We start from the raw sequence: 27,479 nt of genomic DNA, 5'->3' as shown, positions 1-27,479 counted from the left end.
TGAATTACATGGACCTATCACTATAGCAATGTATGCATGTGGAATTTTTTGATGTTGTGGCTTTGTCTGCATTTGTCAAAAGGATTCCTCACATGTGAACCTGTTGAATCATTATCACTGTTGTCACTATCAGTTTCCACAATGTATGAAGTATGGAGAGGATTAGAGGATAAGCTAAGTGAACTTTCCTCAAAGTGAACATTCCTCTCAATGAATATCTCATGAGTCTCAGAATCCATAAGTTTATATACCTTAACACTGTCTTCATATCCAATGAAAGTAGAAGGCCTTGGTGGTGGTGCCTTGCATTCCCTTGAAGATATGTGTGCCCATGCTGGACAACCAAAAACTCTGAAGTGTTTCACAACTGGTTTTCTTCCGCACCATGCCTCAAAAGGAGTCATTCCATCTGAGACATTATGAGGAGATCTATTAAGGATGTGAATGACACTACTTATAGCTTCTACTTCAAGTGATGGATCAAGAGACTTAGCTTGAATCATGCAACTTGCCATTGACTTAAGAGTTCTAATCCTCATTGCTGCAATACTTGTCTTTTGTGCACTAAATGCTACAGGATTTTGAAGATTAATACCCTCAAGTTCACAAAAGTCTCGAAGTCTTGAGTTCACATATCTATTTTCATTGTCCATACGAAGAACCTTGATGGCTTTACTTGATTGCTTCTCAACATGACTCTTGAAGGCTAGAAACTTATCAAACACTTCATTCTTGTGATTAAGAAAGTAGACCCATGTGTAGCGTGAAAAGTCATCAATGAAAGTGAGGACATAGCGACCCTTGCTAACTGATGTCACTGAAAAAGGGCCTGCTAGAACCATGTGAAACAACTCAAGAACAACTGATGCTCTCCAAGACTTCCTTTTGTCAAACTTCTCTTCGAGATGCATATCCATTGAAGAAGTTGAACATTCACCCTTAGAAAAGTTGATTGTAGGTAGACCTTTGACCATAATTTTTGAGCTAAGTTGATGAAGATAGCGGAAGGGAAGATGTCCATACCGCTCATGCCATAATTGACTTTGTGATTGTGATTGTGTCAACAAGGCATGTGAAGGAGACTTAGTCACAAAGTGGCAAAAAGAATAAAGCCTTGTGTCATGATTAACTTTACCCACTGCAACCAATAAATCATCCTTAAGATTTCACACCATTACTGAATCAGGAAGGAACTCAACTTTATTGCCACCTCCATAGTGAGTGATTTGGTAAATTGAAAGGAGATTAGTGCTAAGGTTAGTAACATAGAGAACATCTTTGAACTCTCCATTTTTCCATCTCAACTTGTCCTTTCCCATCAACTTCCACTTGTGTATCATTCCCTACAAAGATGTGAGGTACCTTAGATTGCTTCAATGAAGAAAAGTTTCCTTTTGAAGAACCCATATGATGTGAGGCACTTGAGTCAAGAATCCATTCCCCTGAAGAACTTGAACTTGCCATAAATGCTTGCCCTTTTCCCTGTGAAGTGGATGGATTTAAATCCTTGGAAGCATTTGACACATTGATTTTGTTCTTCCTAAGTAAGTTTTCCAACTCATCTATTCTCTTAGTCTTGCAATGATGCTCATCATGATTTGGTTTCTTGCAATATGCACAAAATAGTTTATCGTTCTTGTTGTTGTTTCCCTTCTTGTTGGAAGAAGAATTGCCTTGTTGTGAGGAGGAAGATTGTTGCGTCTCTGATTGTGATCTTGGCTTCCACTGCTTTTTCTTGTTGTTGGCAAAACTTTTTCCACCTTGATTTGATTTGACTTGAGAATTCCCATAACTATCAACTTGGATTGTTCCAACATCAGCATTTTTACAAATGCATCAAATGAAGGCTTAGTGAAGGCACTTCCCATGGTCAACCTGTGAGTGTTGTAGCACGAAACAAAAGATGCATACTTTGAAGGTAGCTTCTTCAAGATGTGATGAATCAATCTATCATCCTTCATGGGATTACCACAATCCTTAAGTAGTGCTCTCAATTCATTGGCTTTGTTGACATAGTCTTGAATTGTGTCAAAATTCTTAGGATCCAATAGAAGTAGATCGTCCTTAATTTGGAATCCCTTTTCCTCATCCACCTTACCATACAACTCTTAAAGTTTCTCCCAAGCACCCTTGGCATCCTTAAAGTTGGAAATGTGGAAGAAGAGATCTCTATGAACACAACTCCTAATAATTCCTAAAGCTTGGGTGTCTTTAACTTGCCAGTCAACTTGTGCATCAGCATCAGTGGGTTTTACAATTGTACCATCGACATATAGATTTAAACCTTTTTTCGTTAGTCTACTCCATACAATATTTTTCCATGTAGTATAATTGTGTGAAGTTAAAAGTGGAGTTTTAGTTGAACCCATGATGCAAAAAATTAAAAGAGCATAAGAGAGAGAGACACACAAGAACACAAGACACCCACCCCATTCACTCAATCAAAGACGACCCCCCCCCCCCCCCCGCCCCCCCCCCCCCAAAAGTGATGCTTTTGGCACTTTATATGTAGTGCATGTACAATAGGCCACTTGTCAAAATGGACAAAAGTGGGCATATGATTTTGCTGTTTACAACCTCCTTTGGAGTTCAACTCTGGTACTTAGCAATGTAGCTCAGATATTCAACAATTTTGAAGTTTAATCAAAGCAATACAATGCAAAAAAGACCTGTCTCTGAAAGTGGTATTTCTATTGACACAAGCCTATAATTTGATTGCAAATTTGGAAAGTGGACGAAAAAATATGCACTTTCAAAAAAAATGGAACCTGAAAATGTGTCCAGATGAGCTCCTAACGAGCATTTGAAATTGCAAAATGTAGGATTGGACAGGTACAATCGTCAAAAATTGAAATTTTTGACAAATTCTTGCCCCAAAACTAGAAAATAATAGCACCACTAAAAAGTTTAGGAAATTTTAGCCTAAATAAAAGAAAATTGCACCTAATTTGGAGTCCAGATGATTGAGATATGGCTTCCCGAAGTTGGATTGTCAAATCAAAACTGCATATGGAGAGGGGTTTGCTAAGCAAATGGCAAAGTTAAATTTGTCGTCCAAATAGCCGCCGTGCCAGTGCAATCTGGCCTGTTGGTGATGGTCAAATGACCGTCAAATTTAGGCTTGTGAAATGTTGACGTCAGCGAAAAAGGCCCTCATGGCTAATGTGGCAGTCCGTACTATTGACGTGGCAGAGCCATACGGTGAGGTGGTATGTATGGATTTGATGTGGCTTGTACGGTTGATGATGTGGCCCTGTTGACTTCTCCGTTGACGTGTCACCTGATGTGGCATTGATTGTAATCTGCGTGGGCCCTCGGTAGTTGTTGATGGGGCAAGGGTGACTGGAGGCCGAAAAAAATCGCTGACGGTAGTGGACTCGGTCGGCATCGAGAACAAAGTCGCCGTGTGGAGGAGGTACTTGCCGTCAAGGTTGCTGAGCTGGCACCGACGGAGTGGTTGGCCGGCGGCGGTGGTGGTTTGATTTTTCACAGTGCAGAGAAATTTCAAAAATGTGTGAAAAATCATGTGATCCTTGTATCCTGCAGATTAGGGTTTTTTTTCTTATCATTTTTCAAAATTTTGTGTTACCCTAGTCATGCCCTGATCTCTATGTTGTTTGAATTTTATTAAATTCTCAAGGTTTTTCATCAACAGTCATTAAAATGTCCTAAGTATATTAAAACCCTAGGTTTTTCATGAGTTTCGAAAGGGTTTGCAAAAATCCTGAGTTCTCTTATGGTTCTACGGTGATCGGGCTGCCTGTAGGAGCGTTGTGCTCTCTTTCTTTTGTTTTTGTGCTCACTTTTTGCTGAATGGCATAAGAGCTTAAAGGAATTTTTGGCTTATGGGTATACGGTTGTGTAACTCGTAACAACAAAGCGATGAACTTTGAAGTTTTTTGGTCATACGATTGATCCTTTGGCGAAGGTGCGTAAAAGGTTTTCATATATTGTAAGTTTTGACTTACGGTTCCACGGTGATGAGTTAGCCCGGATGAACGAAAGCTTTTTCATTAAGGTACCTTTGGCTATACGTTTTTCTTTTTAAGCGTATGAGCATAATAAGGTTTAAAGTGGTCATGTTTATTGACTTACGGGGGTATGAGTAACAAGTTGAGTGGATGGGCGGAAAGGTGTATTGGTTTGATTTACACTCATGTTTTGCTGAATGGCACAAGGGCGTAAAGGCCCGTGATGGCGTAAAGGATATCTCACGAAAATATTAAATGGGTTTTACGGTTCTATGCACAAGGGAAACTCGTAAGAGCGAAGTGATGTTTGATTTCTTTTACGTGCCTTCGTTGTTTTGGCTTGCGGGCAACCGTAAAGTGTTGTCATAAGGAGGAACGTGTTATGTGGGACCTGACAAATTGCCTCTTGGGCCCTGAGAAGAGCGAATCAGGTTGCGACATGTCACATATGTCAGATGGGCCTGGCCCGCATAGAGGATAACTTAAGTCATTCATTTTGCATGTGCTTAAATCAACGGCGATGTTTTTTTTGAGATCTGATTTGGGTCGTTGATTTGTTGAGAAAAGTTTTCCATTACGCTCTTATGTTTGCAAGGATACTGTGTGGACGAAGAGGTGCTTCCTGTCTTTCTCCGTGGATACGAGATTGGTTTAGCGTATGAGCGTAAAAGATAAAATGAGGAATGAAATGAATGCTTTACACTGGTACGAGATGTGTTGAAGCGTAAGCACGTAAAGGTACGTTGAGAGGGTTTGAGATCTTATGATAAAAGGGGCCATGTAGGAGAGTAAAATGAATTGCAAGGCCATGCTTAAAGAACCCTAACGTTTCTACGCTTGAAGTTTTCCAAAGCACCACCAGATTGTTTGGTGTTTCTCTTAAGAGTGGACTTGGCATTAATAGGAAAATTTTCTTTTTCACAAATACATGAGCCTGTGGTCTTTGTCAATTCAGAGGAAGATTTTCTTGTTTTCAAAGAAGATATCAATAGGGAACCAAAAAACATATGTGGACGAAGATATTGGTGCCATGTACATAGTCTCATATATTCAGAGTCTACTTGCCCATCTTGCCAAGACACCATTGACTTGGTCAAGTTTCAATTGGGTTGGTATGAGGAAATATTAGTGGGGGGTGGTAAATTTTTTTTTTCAACTTCTAAGTTGGACACCAAAGAATGAAGAGGGTGGGATATATCAAGATGATATGGTCGATTCTATTGTTCAAGATAACCGAGTGGATGTACCTTCACACATTATATCACGAGGTGGAGATGTTGACAAGAAAATCAAGGAAACAATTGGATTTATCCAAGAGAGAGAAAAGATGGTAGGTGAAAGTCAACATGTGAAGGCACGTGAAGAACTACAGGTAAAACATCAAAAAATGGACGAAAAGGAAATCTTTGGTGACCCTTCATACATAATTCAAGGGTGACCCTTGAGGATGGATTGCAAGAAGTTTCAAATATCCTTAAAGAGGAAGATAATCAAGTGGGTGAGTTGAATAAGGAATTACAAGATATCACAAGAGAGTTCAAATATGAGGAAAATATAAATAAACCAATACAAGGTGCTATCTCCACCACATTCTTTGGGGGGATGCTTGAAGATACTATATAAGAAATACAAAAGGAGTCATTGCCCAAAGCATTTCAAAGTGATCAAGTTGTTGCAAGTGGCATGATTCACCATCAACTTCGACCTCCAAAAATCTTGCCACTTGAAATGGAAGCTGATGGGCGACTTACAAAGACGTATGATGGTTCTCCTATCAATCTTGAAGGTGCTATGTTTGGTGAGAGTCTATATAAAGAATGACAAGATGTTCCTGAAGAGAGTTCAAAGGAAAATTACATGCTAGATGATGAAGCTTCTATTGACGAGGATATGCAAGGATTGTTGAGTGGTGATCAAGTTGCTCCTATAGAAAAGGAAAGCAAAGAACAATTTGGGTTGATGCTACAGTTGGATATTGTGTTTGAGCAACTTGGAGAGATGTTTGATGGGGAGAATATCAAGGAATCCTTAATTTTTGAGGATACACTTGAAGAGATTCACAAGTATTCCTGCCCCTGGTTCACTGTTCATAGGGACAAGCCCCCAAAGACGATATTTCATGAGCTTGATTCCAAGATTGATCCTGCTTGGACTACAATGAGTTCGATGTTGATGTTATTGGGATGGTTCAACACCAACTTCAACCTCCTAAGGCCGTGGAGAATTTTCAGGTTCCATTCAAATTTGAGGCACACCAGGTTGTTTCTTTCCCTACTCTTAAGGATAAAAGGCTTGAAAGTTTTTATTTTGATTATGGAAATTTAGGAGAAACAACTTGTATTTGGATTAATCATGGACCCTATGAGTTGCCTCAATTGTTGATCTTGCATGATAATTTTCTAGAGTTTGAGTTTGAGGGGACCAAATTTTTTTCAAAGTATAAGGATGAGTTTGCGAGATTGAGAACTATCACCCAAACCTTGTTACTTTTGAACATCCTGAGAAACCATGTTAGATCCAGTGTATATATTAGATCGGTTAACGTTGTCCCTTTAGAGTCTTGTACATAGTTAGGATAGGTTTGTCTTGGACCATTTGGTTCAAGAGAGTAGATTAAGTTTCCTTTCAGTTGGGTAGATTAAAGTTTCCCTTTCAGTTGGTTAGAGTAGATTTCTTTTAGTTGTTTAGTTTAGATGTTGTGAGGGAGCTCAAGTTTGATTTGTATCAAGTCTTTTGACTTGAAATCTTTTAGCTTACTTTAGTTGGAGAGTAGTTTGGTTTTGGGTCTTTGCAAGTGTAAAGGGGGTCCATGTTATCACTCGTGCGCGAGGTTTGTAGATTTTTACATTTTTGGTGACAAAACGGAGTCTGTTTTATTCTAAAGGGTGTGCTTAGTTGTTGGTCTATGGTAGGACTTGTACTAAATTTGGGTTAGACTCGATAGAGGTTCTTAAGTTATCTCTGACATGGTTACAACATTCTACTCACACTTAATTGCTCTGAGTTCTTGATGTTTTGAAGTGAAATTGGACTTAGTAAAAAATCATACACTTGCTTCAGTGCCATTGTGGTCTTCCAAACCCTCCGCAAGCTTCATTGCCTGCAAACCAAACAAAAGATTGAAGTGAAGAAAAGGAGAAAATATCATGAGAAAAAAGCAAAAAGCAATATCAAAGTGAAAATAAAGATGAGATTTGGTTTAAGGGTGTGCAATCATCTCTACCGGTGCTATAAAAATAATCACTAAAGGTAGAACCATGATTGTGGTGCCATAGCGATAACTCCGTCGGGGCTATAGACGCTTGGCTAGCAGTGGGGCTCTATCTAGGTTGCTTTTGAAGTAAGGATATTATAATAAGCTAAGTTTAATGGATCTGAGAAATTATCGAGTTCTTGTCGAGCGGGGAATAAATCATTTGCACACACGTGGGTAACTTATGTTCAGATGCTTAGGATCAACTTGAGAGTTATTTCCTTGTTGAGTGCTTGTCGTCAAGTAGATTTTCGGATAGGCCATCTTGAGATTTCGTTCTAAGTTATTTTATTCCTTGAAGTGTTCAAGAACATTTCTTTGGGTTGATGCTAGATGTTGTGAGGTTCTCACACCATCGCTCCAAAACTTTGGGGATCCCTCGTTTTTTTAAATCACCTTGGCAAATTTTTGGATTGTCCAACAATTTTGATTTGATTTTTTTTTGAGATTTTTTTGGACACCTTCAGGCCAATGGGAGAGGCTTAGCTTATTTTCACCCGGTTCCAACTTGATTTTCCTGAACGACCAATTTCATCCTTAGGCCGGACAAAATTTTCAAAAACAACATTTGGCAGGACAAAATTGTAAAATTTGTACTTAGACAATTTCCTTTGAAAATTTGGATATAATTGTGTAAATTTGGATAATTTTCAAAAAATGAAATTTTGTTAGATTTGAACTTTTTTGGAAAATCTTGAAAAATTTTCGATGAGAAAATGAATTTTTGTTATGATGAAAGCAAATTGCAAAATTGATTTTAGACTTTAGAGAAATAATTTTATTTGTATTAAAAAATAAAATTGCTTAGCAAAATCGATTTGAATGGAATTGCAAAAAAATGGCTTTAATGGATTAAATTTGCCTTGAATTTTAAAAAAAAAAACTTAGTGAAATTGGTAATTTAATATTGAAAAATGGCTTTTGGCTAGCCAAAATCCGATTCTAATGACATATTAATTACTAAATCGTCATTAAATGGAAAAATTTACCATCTCCAAGGCATTATTTATTTTCTTTTTGCAATTTTGGTCTAATTGGCAATTTTAAAAAATAAATTTCATCTTGACAAAGTTAATATTTATCTAAGCATTTAATTGGGGGCCATAATTGTGCATTAATTAATATTTTTTTTGCTCCCAAGGTCCCAGTCGGCCAGCTAAGGAGAGTATAAGAATTGGGTATAAGAGGAAACTCTTTCCCCTTTTCTCCTCATTCCTCACTCCTCTTTGGTGCTTAGACGATTTTTGGCTAAGGGCAGATTTCTTCTTCCTTGGACAATTTTTACAAGGGCAAATTTCTTCTTCCTTAGACAATTTTTGCAAGGGTAGATTGGTATTTTCCTTGGATGATTTTTTTTGCAAGAGCAGATTTGCACTCTTCTTCCTTGGCGAATTTTGTGGGAGCCGAATTTTGTGAAAGGCAAATTTTGTGAGAGCCGAATTTTGTGGAAGACAAATTTTGTGGGAGCTGAATTTTGAGGGAGCTGAATTTTGTGGGAGCCGAAATTTGTGGAAGATAAAATTTTGATTGTCAAGGGAGGCTGCGATTTTCTCCTAGAGCCAAGGCCTCAAGATTTGCAAGGGGTTTGAAATTCTCGAAGTCTGATCCTAAATTCCAAAAAGAAGATCCGACTATTGGTAAAAGTAATTTCAAATCATTTAGAGTTGAAAGGGGTCATTAAGCTGGTTTATTCCTTTCGTTCTTGTCTAGATATTGTCCCTCTTGGTTCTTCTTGCATTCATTGTCCACCACTTTACCATCCCGTAATAGGGCGACGAGATGGAGGATGGTAGTGCAAGCAAGAATCCTAAGGGAACAAACACTAAGAAAAACAAAGAGGATATGATGCCCAAAACAACTTTCTTCTTGAAAATGAGGCGAATAGCAGATCCGGCTATTGGTAGAGGTGACTTTTAATTATTTAGAGTTGAAAGGGGTCCTTAGGCTGACTTTCTTTTTTTGTTTTAGTCTAAGGATTGCCTCCCTTAGTTCTGCTAGTCTAATTGTCCAGCACTTTACCATCCCGTAATAGGGTGACGAGATGGAGGATGTTAGTACAAGCAAGAATCCTAAGGGGACAAACACTAAGAAAGACAAAGAGGATATGATGCCCAAAACACCTTTCTTCTCGAAAATGAAGCGAATAACCGACACCAATATCGGTATAGTAGACATGATACGGGTAAAGGATAGACTAAAGGAAGGACAATCCCCCTTGGCAAAGAAGATATATAGAAGGTGGTTGCACATCACAGCCCAGGTGTCGATACTTCCATAACAACCATGATGAGCGACATCGGAGCAGCACTCGATTTTGAAGATATCAGAGAAGAGGACATCAATGAAGCAAAGCTTGGATCGAGATTGGATGAGGTAGGAAAGGTTACTATCAAGAAGAGACATTTGAACACCCTTTCCTCTCTCAATGCTTTCATTATTCGCAAAAGAGTATGAGAAGGATCATGAGAAGACACTACAAACAGAAAACAGTGTGATGAAATCGGCAGAGCTCAAGGTAAAGCACACACCATGTCCTCCCATGGAAGAAATCAACGAAAGGCTAGCTAGGTTCATTGCCTTAGCTAAAAGAATGAAAGAAAAAGGGAGAGTCATATTAGAAGATCATTTAATGTAAGCCCAAGTGGCAATTTCTCTTTCTTCTAGAATAGGACAAGTGTCTTTCTGATTGGCCACCATTTTGGTGCCTTCTCATTGGTTGCAACTTTTACACTTTTTTCATTGGTCCATTGACGAGGTGGCATATTCTCATTGGTCAATGGGGTGGCAACCCTAATTAGGGTTTCTAGTATTCAATCTGGATTGTTGGTTTTGCCTTTTTATCTCTACTGTCAGTTGTAATTTCGGCCTCTATACAAGGCCATTTGCTCTCATTTGTAAGGGTCGGAGAAAATTGTTGCATAAGATAATGCCAAAATCGCTTTCTTTCTCGTTGTTGTGACTTGCATGGTGATTAAGAGCCTTTGGTATTATTGCATGGTTTCTACTTCCAAATAGTTAGAGTAACATTTGTGATGGAGTTATGTTGGAGGATTGTTGCCAGAATACTATCAAAATTGTTCTCTGTTCATTGTTGTGACTTGCATGGTGGATATACATGATCATTTTGGTGTATTACATGGTTCTTCTCATCTCTAAAATTAAAGTAGGATTTCATTTCATGTTGTTAGAGTAGAAGTAGATAGCTAATTGTATGGTGATGTTAGTGAATTGATAGGGATCAATACTAGACCACTAGCATCCTAGCGGCTTGTTGGGAAGCCTTGTGTGGCAAACTAGTTCATTTTTCCTTTGAATCATTGCATCTGTGAAGGTGGGGCCACTGGTTAGCTTTCATTAGATTCGATCCCCGTCCATTTGCTAACCTTTCCATTCATAGGTGTAGAATAGTGAGTAGTTGAAGGAGGAGTAGAATACTAAGTAGTTGGGTAGTCAAATTTCACTTTAAGAAAACTAGGAAGGTAGAAGTCATTAGAACCATTTTTGCCTCCACACAATCAACATTATCTGGTGTTGCATCCTCTACCATCACTGTTACCATCAATATCACCTGGCATTCATGCAAAATCATCACCATCTCACCAAAAACCCAAGTCATCCTTGAATGAATAGTGTAAGGCCGCGTACGTGATTACCAGCAAATCACATTGATAAAACTAAGCGAGTATCCACAAGAGTAAGGAACATTGGAGTTATTCTCATATCCCATGAGCAATAACTTTTCAAGAGAGGAATTGTATGTTTGATACTTCGTATCAGATATTCAATTACTAATATGTTATGTAAGTGATACAAAATTTGCATCAACAGTGCATAGAAGTGGGATGATTCTAATACCAAGATGGGACATTGAAAGGGCCTTTGTACTTGACCAAATTAGGAGGCAAGACAAGGCAATCAGTTATGAAGCAAGCAGCAGTGAAGGCTTGAAAAGAGGGTCAGGTTTTAGTATAGATGGTATAGATACTAAGACCCTAGCTGTGTGGAGTGTTGCCCCTGACACTAATAAATCTAAAATGATGAATGTAGAGGAGACCGCTCAGGGCAATATGATTGTTTGGGCATTGGACAATACTACAGGCAAGGAAATTTCCAGCATGGTTAAACACTTCGCATTCATGAATGAGGCAAAGATGGAATAGATTGAGGATAGACTTGCTGCTGCCTATAATGAATGCTTGGATGTTAGAAAGCTGTATGAAGAAGAGCTTAAAACAAGCTATGTGCAAAAACATAGAATAGAAGAGTTGGAGGGAATAGTTCAGAGCCTGGAAGAGGAAGTTACATCCCTGAAGGACCAACTCAAAACTGCAGCAGAGGCAGAACATGCACAAGGGAATGTGGAGGAGGTTAGGCAAACTGTTGAAGCAGAGGTCCAAATAGAGGATAGACCCATAGGGGTAACAGTGCCAGTGCCAGTGGTAAGTGTGGAAGGTGAGGTTCCTCAATCTGATAGTGCACCAAAAAGGGGTGTAATGCTGAGTATGCTAAATCACAGGAAAGGCATCTTGAAGAGAATCTCTCAAGATGCATATAATGCATTCACCAACTTGCAAGCTGCTGAGCAAATGTGCAAAGAAGCAGTAGGTTGGCTTGACCTCATTTTCCAGCAATGGGGACTTTATATGCAATTTTTTGATAGATTGATACCTCTGTTAGCTAAGAAGCCAGACCTTCCTGATAAGGTCATTTCTGTTAAAGAGGGCATGGATAAAGTAAAGGATTTGTTACAGTTCTTTACAAGAAAATTGGCAATTATTTAGAATAAGATGAAAGTGTTGATTAATGGTTTTTATTCCTTAATCCTTTCAATCCTCAGTTTTGATAGCCAAATAAAAGATTGGAATGAATGGTCTAGTTCTTTTGACCATGTTGTAGACTTGCCACAGGTGGTATCCATTTTTGAAAGTGACACTGATGAGTTTGCTTTCAATGAACTCATTGATACTCTGTTCAAGATTGAAACTGAAATGAATAGATTCATCACGAAGGGGAAGGCAGTTACAGATGTGTTGCCTCACTTTTCACCATGTACCAATTTTGCAAAGTGGAGATTAACTTGTATTGTATTTAGTTGGGTCAAGTCGGTCCTTTCTTCCTCAAGTGATAAGTATCTCCATCGGGTTTTCATCTTTTCCCTTCTCTTGCATTGTATGGCCGGATGGGTTTTCTTTATCATCACGAGTCTTTTGGGTAGTTTAGGACCTTGCTCAATGGAGATCCTTGAATTATGTTACTTCAGATGAACTACTTGCAGTTCATTTTGTTCTGGACATGAAGAAAGTTGAAATGGTGAAAAATCTAGTTTCGTCTTCTCTTTGGTGGGTTTTTGCACTTCGAAGGTGAAACTCCGCCAAGATTCACAAATGTGGTTTGCGAGTTTAAATGAAGGGAGACAAATTATTTTATGGATAGATTATTCAAGTATTGCCATGTTTTCGCTGCGGGAATCATTCAAAACTCACTAAGATGATTAAAAAAGCATTGGCGGAAAACTAAGAAATAGCTTTTCCTTGGCAGGTTTCGAACCAAGAAGTCAGTTTTCCGAAAAGGCATTTGTGAAAAGCTAAAGCGAGTCAGTGGGTCCCATCTTTCACTTGCAAAGCCAGTTTTATATTTTCCGGAGGCTTAATGTAAAGTGATTAGGGCAGAGAAGGTAAAACGAGAGTGCAAGCGGAAAAGTGGAAATTGCCTTCTCCTCCGTGGGCTTTCTACCCTTAATGGCAATTTTCCGCAAGCAATAGAAAATCGTTCCTGCAAGTATAGTAATTGTGTAAATTGATCATGGGATGTTTTGGGAAAATTGTTTAAAGCAAATTAGTTGAGTTTGTGAAGGTATTTTAAATAGAATCCAGTCAGGCGGATTTCTTCCCATGGAGTACTCCGTTTCTATTTCTCCGAAACAGGGTAAAAAATGGGAAAGTAAGTCTGTTATTAAAGAAAGTTACCGTTGGGCCAACGGGAATAGTGAAAAGACAGGGAAAAATCCGTTAGAACCCTCACATTTACTAATTCAACGAATTTATTCTTAAATTTGCTTGTGTGGCGCAGATCATGAAAATCAATGGACAGATTAAGGGTTCTTATATAAAGACAAACATAACAGATTTTCAAATTACCGTTTTCTTTATTAAACTGTTATGCCGTTGTATTGAATAGTGCTCTCAAAAATTTCCAGAGTTATAGGGTTTACTCTTGGCACTATTCGCAATTGTTGAGTTTCAGTTCACCTCAAAATATCAAACAAATGGCCACAAGATTTGCTGGTTTTGATGAGCTGGGTGGAGTTAAGTCAACATGGCAGAATATCATAGACACTTCACTTCGTTTCTTTGACATGCAAGAATTTCAAAGAAGACTAAGGACGGAGCCAATTCACCCCATAATGGAGAGACTTCAAGGAAGTGGATTAGTAGAGGCAGCCGGATTTCCAGTAGCAGTACAAGCTCCAGAGTTGATTATTGAATGCATCAATCACTACAATCCGGATACAAAACAAATCTTACTACTAGATCAAACAGTGCTAATCTCAATTTATAGGCAAACGGTAGTGAATTGCTTGTGGATTCCAGAACGAGAGGAGTTCTCTGAATTAACGATTGGAGGAGCCTTGTCTGAATTCTCTCTGAAGAAGATGGTGTGGCAAAAAGAGATCATGAGTTCTTGGTTCCAAAAGCCAAGGGGAGTTAAGAGTAAGGTTCCTAAAACCCTTTTCGGCACTGATCTCAAGTCCGAGATTGTGGACATTCTGGTCCTCTTGCATCGACTTAAAGGTGAGGTAGAAGCCCTTAATTTTGTAGAACAATACTTCTTTTTGGTGCAAATTATTCGCTTGGATACACAATATGTTGACTGGGCGTATGAGGTAAGTGAACATCTGTCTAGGGCTCTCAGTGCGGCTAAGTTCTACAATTCATTTTATATGTCTTCTTTCTTGATATATAAGTTGGCTTCCCTACAATTGTGGCCGGGACTCCCTAGATTAGAGAATTTCCCTAATGACGTGAAAAGCTATGAATTTTATCCATGCCTGCAACTGCAGAATAGTTACGCGGAGTATAGCCGAGTAAATGATGCTTTCACAATGAGAATATGCAGGGAACTCCAAGGATGCCCAGAGCGCAGATTCAACCCAGAGGCAATGGCGGTCATTAGTCAAATTGGAAGTTATTTCATTCAATTCTCATCCTTTTCTTATTTGCGTCTTGCAGTGTTTGATGGATTTCCTTTGAAGCTGCCTAGATACCCGAACGACATGATTGTACTCATTGAGATCATGAGGCAAGCGATTTAGGTGAACGTGTTGAGCGCCAGTTTGAGGAAGAAGGGGTATGAATTCCCTATGAAAGTTGGGGCCTATAGTTGTGAGACTCGATCAGATGCTAAAAACATGCTTAAGACATTTGAGAACAAGTACAAGTTAGAAGAGTATGAAGTGGTGAGGCCTGTGTTTGACCCAAATGGGTATGCTAGAGATAGTGCTTCAAATTGGAAGTGTAATCAAGCATGTTACTACTGTGGAGGATTATTGGGCAGATATGAGTTGGAAAGCCGAGATCAGGCTTTTGCTAGATTGATAGTGGATCAAATAAAGACATATGGCATTAACTTAGATGTGGAAGGGCTAGAAGATGATGGGCAAAATATGTATAGTAATACATATTTGACCAAATTGAGAAATACTCCAATCAGTTCTGAGCCATATGTGGATATGGAAGAAGACCTTGATGTCATGATGGCCCGGATCATCAAGAGAATCGGAAAATGGGTCGAGTGGACAGCAAAAAAGGGCCGGAGTAAGGGCAGGACTACTCAAGCTTCTCCAGCCGCTGCTACTCCCACTTCTTCCCAGAGTGCTACACCAAGTGTTACAACTACAGCCGCTCAAGGGCTTGCTCAATCTGCAGGAGGAGGTGACCAACCCTCGGAGAAAAACATTTCAATAGCTCCAACTTGCCAGGGCGGTACTCTTCCAGTTATTGGAGCCCAAGCTAGCATCGAAGAAAAGAGGACTGAAGAGCTGAAAGATGGTGTTACTGTTCCAGTCTCATGTCCTCATGTTACTATTCCAGTCTCACCTCCTCACATTACTCCAACTCCATCTCCTCATCATAGCCCTGGTCCATCTGCAAGCGCTCCCCTTTTGAAGCCAACTAGTTCCCCCATTCAGATAGTAGCGATCGGGGATGAACAGAGCAGTAGCAGCGAGTCCACTGAATCTGACGAAGCTGCAAGGAAAACTCAAGAGGAAGAGAAAGACCTGAGTTCATCTAGGCTTTTGTTTCAAGATCCAAAGAATCCTTTTTCTGCAACTACAGTGACAGTGACTCTGGTGAAGAAGAAAATGTTTAGTATAGAGTCACTTGGGGCTGCTTCTAAAGTGATTAGTACAGAGTCTTGGCTAGAAGACAACTTAGAAAGGAAGAGAAAGAGGAAAGAGGAGCATCTCTGCAAAAAATATTGTGTCTCAAGCAGTTCGCTCTGGGTCTACAATAGTGAAAGCTAAGAAGCATAAGGCTTTATCAATACTTGGGCAAGATCCAGAATCATGACACTTAAGAATGGAGGTAGCAAAGCCAAACAAAGCAGGGAGAATTGAGGACATGACACCCGATGATTTCACTCTGCATTCAATTGATCTTGGAGAGGCTAGACATGATACAAAGGTGGGCCTATGGAGATCAAGTAATGAGGTGATAGAAGAACAATTGGAGAACCTCAAATTTTCAAAAATCAAGATGAAGGCCGAGATTGAAGAATTGAAAAGATTTATCAGGCAGTTAGTTGTTCCATTGGCAACCATTACTGGTGTGCCTGCTACTGAGAACCCCACAGCAGAAGAAGTGCAAGCTTTCATCTCACAGCTTCAGAAAGATAGGCATTTTGGTCAGATCGGAAGAGAATGGATTGAGAAACTCAATGCAGATGGAATTGCTCTGATCGATCAAATTGGAAATGTTATGCTTCGATTGGAAATTGAGAAGGATAATATCATATCTAATCATGATTCTCTGGCCGCGGACAAGGCAAGATGTGATGAGTGCATTTCCCTCCTGAAAATGATCATCCAAATGAAGGCAAAGGAGGCGGTTGAAGTGAAAATTTTGAAGAAAGGGATTGAGCCTCTGTTCGAATGGCTTCAAAGCATGCAATTTAAGCTGGAGATGATTCAAGAGGCTAAAGAGGGACTTAAAGAAACAGGGGAAAAATTGAGGAAGACCCAAGACAAAGCATTCGAACTCATGCGAGGATTACACACTGACCCACAAACCAGTGGGCAAGGGAAAGCTCTTATTGGAGTAGAAGTAATGAAAAACAACTTCTCCACATACTTGAGTAATCTATCTGGAATGACTTCAAGCAGTCAAAACAGAGTGGTAGAGTTGCAGACGCTTGGTGGATACGTACACGTGACTGCTGGAGAGTTGACAAGTCACTTAAAGAAACAGGGGAAAAATTGAGGAAGACCCAAGACAGAGCATTCGAACTCATGCGAGGATTACACACTGACCCACAAACCAATGGGCAAGGGAAAGCTCTTATTGGAGTAGAAGTAATGAAAAACAACTTCTCCACATACTTGAGTAATCTATCTGGAATGACTTCAAGCAGTCAAAACAGAGTGGTAGAGTTGCAGACGGTTGGTGGATACGTACACGTGACTGCTGGAGAGTTGACAAGTCAGCTAAATGCAGTAAAGGAGCTGGTCCGAGAGCATTCGAAGTGGCTCCTAAGATTCACTAATGTACATGTGCCTAACCACGAAGAAATGATTCCAATTATAGTTGCTGCTAAAGCTTTTAGAGCGAAAACTGAAAAAGGGAAGAAGCTCAAGTGATTCAGTTGACACCCCCTTTTCATTTTCAGTTGAAGTCTTTGCAATTTTTTTAAAATTTTGTAATATGACAAACTGACATCTTGCCATTTGTCATCCTTAGAAGATGAACCGATTAAAATTCTTATTGTAACGGTCATCTCTCAAACTCTATATGTATGAAGTTGAATGATTAATAAAAAGGGTCGGCAAATTTTGGTGTAGGATACTTGATGTTGCAGAGTCAATTGAAGAGTATTTTATGTCAATTATTTCTTGTTCCAGTAAGTTGATAGTTGTTAATTAGTTGATTCTTTCTCTTAAACTAAGTTACAGTAGGAAGGAAAGGATTGTTTCATTCCTTTGTTTCGAGGTTGTGAATAAACCCAGTAGGATGTGCTGTGAAATATTCGGAGAAGGACTCATTAGACCTTTTTTCATTATTCCATTTACATCTCTGTTAATAGTTGCTGTAGATTAGTTGAATGCTGAGTGTATGAATTCATAGGATGTGTGAGTTCTATCATTTGGTTCATAGACTAGAAAGTTTACCTTGCTTGGATTAAGTTCTGCTTAGGCTTAATTCGGTTTGCCTCTTCTGCTCTCGGGTTAAGAGCATACCCTGTGTTAGTTTTAGGATCAAAACATAATTCATTGCGTATTATTCTATAAGGGAGTTGTACCTACCAATTCAAAGAAAAGCCAATAATCAGAGAACGGCTTTTCAACTGTTATAACTAAATATTGTTCATGATTTGGGCACTAAAAGAGTCATATTCTTAAGAAACAAGAAAGGACAAATCTGTTTACCAACAAGATGCTAGGTGGCAAAAGTTTGTTGGTGAGTTAACAACAATCAAAGCATGTGAGTGGCCAACAAAAAGAGAAGTTATTGTATGGGAGGCAATCGCTGAAATAAAGGCTCTATCGACAGGGGGCAGTTGAAGATGACAAAAAATTGAAGATTTGATGCTCCAGCTGTCATATGCAACCATTTCTGTTGTTTCTTTTTGTGATTAAGGGTTCAAAGATATTTTGATAGTTTGTTGTATTCCTTGTTTGAAAAAGAACACCTATCAGTCACATTTTGCCCTTTGCTTGTTGCAACTCATGCTTATGTAAATGAGTTTTCAAGGCATTGTGACAGGTCCGAAGGCTTGTATAACTTTTGTTTATTATCAAAGAAAAGTACAGTCGGTCCAGTTGTATGTAGTTGTTTTGAGTTTACTTTCAATTGTGTACTCTTTGATAATATATAAAAATGACAGAATCAACAAGATATTCTAGGCTTTTCATTGAGTTTTTATTGGTCATTGTATCAATCATCTAAAAGGATAATACAAAGGGGTACTTACATCATATCTGTGTCACCAATTTCTATCTCCATTTTATGAGTCTGTTGACTTTGAAGTCATTTGAATAAGGTTTAATTGATTGAATGCAGTCTGGATGGGTTGTATATTGGTTCTATTGTTGCTTTTAATTCAAGGAATTATGTAAATGCTTCAGTAAATCAGTAGAGTTTATGATTTTATGAAATGGATATTTCATAAAAATGGAAATGGGTGATTACGATTGATAGATTCATTTACAAGTTATTTGAACTAGATCTCCTGCCAATAGTTACCCTTTTGCCCAATGGATAAGACACTGGTCACATAAATCAGAAGTGAGTAAAAGTAAATTCTACCATTACATATCAAATCAATTATAAAATCAAAATCATTTTCATTCCATTTTGTTCAAGGTTATAAATGCTGGTCAGCACTTGTTTATATCTAATTTCTGAGTCTTAGTTAGCTGCTATTTCCAGAAATATTTGTAAATCCAAGGAGAATTGTGACCAAATTTGCTTATAAGGGATCTATATGAATCTAAGAATGTCAAGAAATGGATAAACTATGTATGTGTTTGAACTTTGAAGATAGAAGATGAGAATCAGAATGAAACTAATATAATTCTCATACAATAGTATGCATTTGAATCATCCCCTAGGTATACCCACCTTGGTTCTGCAGAGCCTAAAGAGTAGAAAACCATCGTTGGTTTTGTTGAAGTTGGATCCAAGTGGTTTGCACATGTAATTGTTAATACGAAGTGGCTAATCCTTAGGTTATGTGAGTATTATCACTTTGGTATTGAGCATTTTGTTGTTCAGTAGTGTTAAACACCAATAGGTGGTTAGGTGTCGCCCAGGGGGAAAGAGAGGGCCGGCGGGTCGGGGTAGTGAGTTTTAGTCCCACATGCACCTAGAGTTGGTGCTTCGCTGTGTTTAAAAAAAATGGCCACGAACAGTGTTGTGGCTTAGAGGCCGCTGATCCAAAACATTGTGTGTTTGGCTTGTGATTTCCATTGGTTGGGTTGATGTGGCTGGTTTTTGTGTGGAATCCACCGGTTATGATGGTAGATGCCGGATTCTATAAGCCACCGGTTGTAATGGAATATGCCTTGGAATATTCTGCGGGCGTTGGGATTTGACCACCCGATTAGCCTGCAAAAAAATGCTTCTCTACAGGCCTAATAGGCCAAAATTTTCCGAACAAAATGCAGATCCGAAAAATGCAAAGACGTAGAGACGAAAATAAAATACAGATCTGAAAATAAATTACACAGATCTAAAAATGATCATACCAATTTTGCAGATCGGGCCTTCAGGTTCCAGTTTGCAAAATTTTTTTGGCTCAAATTTAACTATGGCCTAGGGTAGGCAAATTGATAGTCAAAATTCACCGAATCGACGCTCCGAACGCAATGGTGAGGTCTGCTTTGCCTCTAGATGCTCCCAATGACTGTAGATACTCTGGATCTGAATCGAGGTCCTCTGAGAGACAAAGCAAAAATGGTCTCCAATGGCTGTGAAATACTCCTATGGCTCTAATACCATGTAAGAATTTGCCTTAGGGAAAAATCACACCAAGATCAAGAAGCTCAAGCACTAGCACAATATGGACTAATAAAGTATGATCAGAATAACAATAATGAGAATATCATTGTGTACATACTACTAGAAGTGCCTTTATATAAAAGGCCTCTAGAATGACTAGGAGTTAGCGAAATGATAAGTCTCACAACTAAGCACATGTCCACCAAGAGTGGATTATCCTCCATTGAGCACAGAAGTTAGTGCAATGATGAGAGGATAAACTTAAATAGGTGTGTTACGTAAAAGATGTTGTAGACACCATGTGCTTAATTAGAGTGCGAACAACTGTGTTGTCTACGTGACAACTCAGTTGATTATGCAAACTCCTGTGTTGTAGACACCATGTGCTAAAATGAGTTGCTAACTCTTGTGTTGTCAACAAGACAACTCATATGAGTACGCATACTCCTAGGTGTCTAACTAATAAATAATAAAATATTGCATTTAACCTAAGTAAACTTAAGTAAAGTGTAATAATAATTAATTATTTACACTAATAGACAAAAACCCTAATGACAATGGAGGAGAAAAAGAAGTGGCTGAGGTTAATGTGTAGGAAGGACCTCACAAAACAGGATTGGGAGAGCATTCTCAGCAAAAAGAATAGTCAGGGTCTAAAGAGAATTTTCATAGCTATTGAAGAATGGCATTGCATTGTTGACTTGGTTAGAAGAAAACTTATAGCCAGAAGTCGCACATTAAATATTGCTCTATGGATGTCACTTGTAGTTGATGGGTTGCATAGGGGACAGGTGTATAATTGGTTGTAGTTTCTCTTAGAGAGATTACATGAATTCATGGAGTTGAAGCATAAGGCAATCTACATGCCACACCATGCGATAGCCTTATTTCTGGAAGCGATTCGTACTCAGGTGGCCGCTGGGCATAGAGGGGCGTTGGTTCTAGCAAACAAAGTAGAACCTTGCAAACTGGCAATGACATATTGGGTTCACATGGACACCTTCAGAGCAACGACATGTGGAGGAGAGCCATGCAAAAAAGAAACCAAAATAGGTAGTTGCACAGGTACAACAAGTTGCATTTGTTGAGAGTTCAAGTCATTACGAGATTGGAGAGGACAATTTAGAAGAGGATGAGACTAGCACAGACACATCTTCAGACTTTCAGGGGGCAGAAATCTGTCTGAGCCACTTAAGGGCACGCTTGGAGATATCACTTTTCTGCCAACAACAAAAGGACTATTTCCAAAGGGGGTACTTGAGTATTCTTGGATTCACCAATCTGAGATCAAGAATGCTGAAGTTCAGAGTACTGTGGAAGACTATGCCTAGTACGTCAGAGGGATATAGCACTAGTACGGAGAAAAGTGTCTGTGCTGGGCCTAGTATGGAGGAAGATGTGGGGGTTTGTACTGTGGCGAAGAACCAGAGTAGACAGCAACGAGATTCCTCAATGGGGGGCAACAAGACTGTCATTACCAGGAGTGGCAAATTTGGTTCCTATAGATCAACAGACTCAAACTAAGGTGATTGATCTTAGGTGTTAGAAAAAGTGTGGGCACAAGGTGAGGCTGCAAACATCGTAGGGTATGGAAGTGGTCCACCTTGTTGTTTTGGTGGTGCAACCGATAGGAAAAATGGAATGCATAGAAGAAGCAGGCAGAAGAAACCAGAATTGGAGAGGACATACCGATTGAGGACACAGTATTAGAGAAGGTTGATAAATTGCTTAAAGAAGAGGGGATGGTATCTCCACCTTTACCGACCCCCTAGAGGTAGAAGAAGACAAAACATAAATACAAAGTGAGAGCGGGGGACCTTTGGAGGTGTTTTCGTTAAAGGATAAGGCAGAAAGATTTCTCAAAGAACTACAAGATATGGAACATACTACCAAGGAAATTATAAAGCAGGCTAAAAATCAGAATTTGGGGGCCATAGTGAGAGCAGCCGAATCCTTGGTAGCATTCATGAAGAAGGATTGCGATACAGATTGGGGGTTACTTCAGCACGATCGATACAAGCAAGAGGAAATAGTTGCAGAGTGGACAACTTGATATACCATACCTCTAGCCACGAAACAACTACCTAACCTGCACGCACTTACAGAAATGGGAGTAGCATTTTGAAGGACATACTTGGAATTTCAGTAGAAAAAGGAATTGGTAGGATGATTGGCAAGGGACTGGGAGGTCGAAAAACCCGCTCTAGAAGAAAAGTGGAAGGTAGAAAAAGATGCCCTAGAAGAAAAATGGCTGATAGAGAAAGCTGCCTTGGAAGAGAAATTCACAACAGACGCAAAAAAAATGGATACATTGTGTGTTTTGCTGGGAGTTCCTGCCAAACAGAAGGCAGCTGAACGTGATCTTCTACGCCTCCATGGGGCCTCGAGTCCAGGGATGTCTTCACAATCTTCATGAAATCTGATTTTTTTTTGTTTTGTTGGGTAGACGACTTCTTTTTTTTGGTGGATATATTTAGTACGTAATAAAGTAATGTTGTAATTAGAACTAGTTAAGCTTTGTTGGGTTGGGTAGTTAGGAAGTGAGGGAATGCGTCTGTTGGTCTTCCCAACCAACCGACACTATATAAGAACTTTGGAATATGCAGGATGTACTCATGTTTTTGGTAATCAATAAAGTAATAATATTTCCTCGCCATTTGGTATTCTGGTAATGAATGTTTTGTTGGTACTATTGAATCCATGTTATGTTATTCTTTATATTGTGCATTGATAACCATTTTACACTAGTGGAGGCAGTACATTGAAGGAGGCAAGAACAATAGAAGAAGAGTTCACTTAATGGTGATCTTAAGGAACTTAAAATGAGGTTTTATATAGAATTCCATTATTATAATGTGCACTTGTAAGTTGCTCAATGATCAGCAGCTGTGTTATCGCATTTCAGATTTTTTCTAGCATCTCCTTCCGTCGCAGCAATAGAGAAGCCATATGACCCAATTGGGAGCTATAAAGTAGTGGATGGATAGCCTTCAAGGCATGAAAGATTAGAAATAATGTTTAAGAATTTCCTGTAAGACGTGACTTTAAAATATGTAAGCATGCATATGAGACGTGAATAACTGAAAGAATGATTTAAAGAAATATGCTTTGATGAACATTAATAAATGAGGATTTGCACAAAAAAAGATTTTATTGAAAAGGTATTAGAAGTGCAAGAAAATGTAACTAGTAGATGCAAAGTCGGTGAACAGCTGCAATATGTAGATTCCACATTGAGTTTGCATCAACAAAATTTTTTAGCCTGCTTTTCAGGCTATTTTAAAATTTCAGATTTGAGAACAAAAATGGCAAATCCTTAATTTTTGTTGCTATATAATACTATCTTGGCAACATTATAATTGAAGATTTTGATATTGATTGTAATAACAAAAATTAAGTGCTGGGGGGAAGGCAGCTGGAACCATAACTGAAATGTGGCATTTTTCTTGACAGTTGACATGGCTTGCTATGCTTAACTTTACAGGCATCCCTGTTAGAAACAGAGATCATAGCAAGCCAGCACAAATTTGTCCCCAAATTTGTAGGAGGAAGTTTTTCTGAAACATAACAATATCTTCGTCTCTCTTGGAAGCCCTGTTTTTATCACGGTACTGTCTGGCATATGGAAATGTTACCAGTTCTTTTTTTTCTTCCAAAAAGGCATGGTTCATTCCTCTATCTGTTTTCTGCTTCATATCTATGATGCTCTCAACCAAGGGCTCTCTAAATATTTTGGGTGTAGGTTCATCTTTAAGATTCTAGCTCTGCACAGAATGAGAAAAAGAGAAACATGAGAGAAGAAACTTGGGCAGGTGGGAATGAAATAGCAGCATCAGATACATTCCGTATTTTTTCGTTTACTTGCGGCTAGGAGCGTGTGAGAACTTGATTCTCATAGCTCAAATTGGTATCGGAATGGATCTTGTAAATTTTTTCAGGGTATTAAAGAGATTGGATTTCATATGCTGGTTCAACATTGCTTCTCAAGTTTTTGTTTTGAAAACTACTTGCATGCAAATCTCTTGTGTGTATGTCTCCATACTTTTTAACTCCTGTGCTTTGTTCTGTCAAGCCTGGTGCAACACATTGAAAACTGTAATGCCGCTTAAAAAGTTCAGAGTCTACAGATAATAGCAAAAATAAAGACACATTTCTTTCCAGTCTTGGATTTGGCAGTCTCAGGGTTTGGAAAGGGCATGCACTCTTACACCAAAAAAAGCCCCTTCTCTTTTACAAAAGGAAGCCCCAAATATTACAGCTGACGGATATGTTGCCGCTAATGTCAGAGACAATTGAGGCACTGCCGTTTCTGATCCTTCCAAGGGTTGGGATCTGGATTAGCTTACAGAACTTAATGTGCACTTCTGAATCCTCCTGTGTTCTCACCTAAATCTTAAAGCTTTGTTGAGCTACTCTGTTTCTGCAGTTTCATAAGCCTTGGGTTCAAATATCTGTCTTTGCAGTTTTTTAAGTTCTGTTCATATGTTATGTGTTAAAAACTCTGTATTTACAGCTTAAAATTGAATACCCAATAAACTAATTTTGATTCCATTCAAATCCTTGAGCAACCAAATAAAGAACAATTTTGAGCTGGAACTGAAGGGAGTGAAGAGGACAGGGAGAGGGCTATAGGCTAGGGCATATATATATGTTTTTTGGGCATGCATACATTGTGCATGTACATTTTTACATGGCCTGTGGCTCAGGGTCAGAGTATACACTAAATGAATATATGAATGCCATGAAATGGGTGTGTTGTACAGATGGGCCAGGTGATTGCATTTGTGCTGATAGAAAGTCATCCCAAAAAGATTGGTGCCACAAATTGTGCTACTCAAATGTGTCAAGGGCTAAGGGCGTAATTGATGGTGTTTTTGCATAGATTTTTTGTAGTTTCAAGGGGTACACATACTATTTCTGCACAGATTTTCTTTCAAGCCCGGATAAGCATCGGGTGATTGCGTGAGAGAAGGAATATTTTTGGGCATGGACGACATGGCTGTCCTTGTGATAATAAAAACGGCAGGGAGAAAAAGAAGATGAAGAAACAACAAAGCGGGATCAGAATCTTCTTCTGAGAAAGCGCACTTTGATTTTATTATAATTTTTTAATTGCTGATTGCTTCTGGGGGTTTGTAAGCAGCACTACTGGAGATTGGCAGGGCAGGCAGGTGGAGAGGGCTTTTCATATCAGATCATGTTGTCCTGAGTTGTCAAAGTGGATAGCATTATTTTTATAACAACAGAGTTGTCAGCGGTGGAGATAATGGCCCTGGAATCTCCGCAGTTGACTACCACAAACTGCCTGCTGCTCATCACAGCAACCACAAATTTTGATCCTACAGTGTCCAGGGCCCTGGCTTTAGAACACTTCAGAGTGTTCTGAAGTTCCAGTGTGTGCTTCTGCCTTTAGAGAGGACTTGTGACTGGTCTAGATTTTTCTATATTAGAATCACCACTTTGGCCATTCCTTTCTAGATTTTTCTAGACCAAGCTTATAAATTTTGGTATGGTAATGTTTATTTATTTTTTCTTAACAAAAGTGATTTTTTTCATTGCTCTTAGCAAGGAGAAATCAAAGAATCACATTTTTAAATTCGTCAAAATAAAAAATATTAATGAACTATAATAGTTTTGTCCGTTAAATTTTAATAGTTTCATTTGATTGGTTGGTTGACCAGTCTAATAAGAAAATGTGGACCTAAAAATTCCATAAGTTACCTGCCTATGGCAGGAACTAATAATGGCCCATGAGGAAGCCCATAGGCAAAACTATTAGGAAAGCGGCAAGCCATTGGAGGTTTTTATCATTTTGTTTGTCAGTTGAGGATCGTTGAGGTTGGGTATCAGTTGACCGAATTTGGGGACCCATGATGTGATTCACAAAGAAAGTTAAGGGATGCCCACACATGGATATGGCTTTGATCATCGACTAAGCTTCTATGCTTCCTTGTTTCTGAATATTGCTAATATTTTTTGTGCTCTCTGTTATCTGAGTCATATCATGCTGCCTTGAACCATATATGTGCACAACTTTGCTTATAGAAGTTCATCTCTTATCCACAAATTTGCTATGCTGCCATTGAAGACATTGTTATTTAAGATATTATGTATTGTTTGCTTTGGAATTAATTTATTGATAGCAAATGATTTTCTCATTTTTGAGAATGAAGAGTTGAATATTTGTTTCTAAGAACAGCTAGCTATTGTCCACTTCCACATGGTATGCGTGATTACAATTTGAAAGAAAATTGGCTGTAACATGGAGTGCAAGACCAGTTGCTTTCTTATGATTTTGGCTATATGATCATTAACCACTACATACATTTTACAGGGTGTACCACAATCTTCTCAGGCATCTGGAGTTGGACAGTACAATCCAATGTTTATGCAGCCGAGGCCAACAGGGGCTGCATTGCAACCAGTGCCTATAGGTGGCAATAATGTACATGGCATGCCAGAGGATGAGGCATCTCAAAGACAACGAGCTGAAAGAGCAGCTAGAGCAGGAGGGTGGAGTTTTGAAATATGTAGAAAGAGGGCATTTGAAGAAGCTTTCAGTAGCTTATGGATTTCTTAAGTTTCTTTTGGTGTCCCATCATGATTTTGTGTGGCAACTTGTCGAGCTAGGTGCTTAGCTCTTACTGTGTCTTCTAAGAACATGACAATGCACGGCTGTATAAAAACAGGGGAGTATCATAATGCAAGAGTTCCTGCTTTAACATCTTTGACCAGCATGTATAGGAGACAGACCTTGTTGGGGGCCAGCTGTCAGAGAGAAGTAATAGTGTTTTCCTTGATTCTATGCGAGAAGCTTCTTTGTATCTTAGGCACATTTTTGATGACATTTACCATTTTGATCAAGGCACTAATCTTGCTTACCGTTTTCCATGTCTATGGGTTAAGGCCACAATCAGATCTACATCTGATAAAATTTGTTATCTATATATATTATGTATCATGTTTTAGAGAATTCTAAAATGATATAGTTGGTTAATTACTTGCAGTTTTGGTTCCTATGCTTTCTGCAAGTGCATTGTAGGAATATTGCATTTACCATTAAAAATGGTCCTCTCATAACTGAAAAATGTTATGGGGACTGACCTTTATGCAATGTACTTATCAGTAATTTCCTTCAATTTTAAGTAGGAATCAGGAATCAAACAATTAAAAATATTGTGCTATTTGGTATGACAGTGCAAATGTAGAACTAGACTCCTTGTTAACATAAATGATGAAAAGATGCTACACAAACACTTTTCATCTTGGGAAGACCCAATGTAAAAAGAAATCTACAAAGAGAGATAAAAGAGAGAATTACCATGAAAAGGAAAATAAACAAAATTAAACCATCTGCATGAAATGAGTGAAATGAGTGATCAGAAGATAGATGGAATTCTGCTAAGAGAACCAATTGAGAAGAGCTTCATATAAATAATAATAGCCAACCAGTAATAGAAAAAAAGTGGCTGTCTTGGGTAGCTCTCTTGAAAAGCTTTTTAGAATCTTTTAGCAGTCTTGTGCTTCCTTTAATTGCTA

At 38.8% G+C, this 27,479-nt stretch overlaps 1 protein-coding gene across 1 annotated transcript in view; it reads left to right on the top strand.

Moving 5' to 3' along the window:
- The window catches only part of LOC149564159 (cyclin-dependent kinase-activating kinase assembly factor-related / CDK-activating kinase assembly factor-like protein), an 85,758-nt gene extending 58,812 nt beyond the window's left edge, over nucleotides 1–26,946 (top strand). The window contains exon 5 of the mRNA XM_089827221.1: nucleotides 26,275–26,946. Coding sequence (XP_089683347.1) covers nucleotides 26,275–26,520 — 246 coding nt within the window. The 3' untranslated portion in view covers nucleotides 26,521–26,946. The remainder of the gene's footprint in view (nucleotides 1–26,274) is intronic.
- Nucleotides 26,947–27,479: the final 533 nt, after the last annotated feature.

The sequence above is a fragment of the Cupressus sempervirens genome, chromosome 4 (assembly GCF_028749045.1).
Source record: "Cupressus sempervirens isolate cs-2001-9-10 chromosome 4, ASM2874904v1, whole genome shotgun sequence".
Taxonomy (NCBI): domain Eukaryota; kingdom Viridiplantae; phylum Streptophyta; class Pinopsida; order Cupressales; family Cupressaceae; genus Cupressus; species Cupressus sempervirens.
This window is presented reverse-complemented; position numbering and strand designations above follow the sequence as displayed.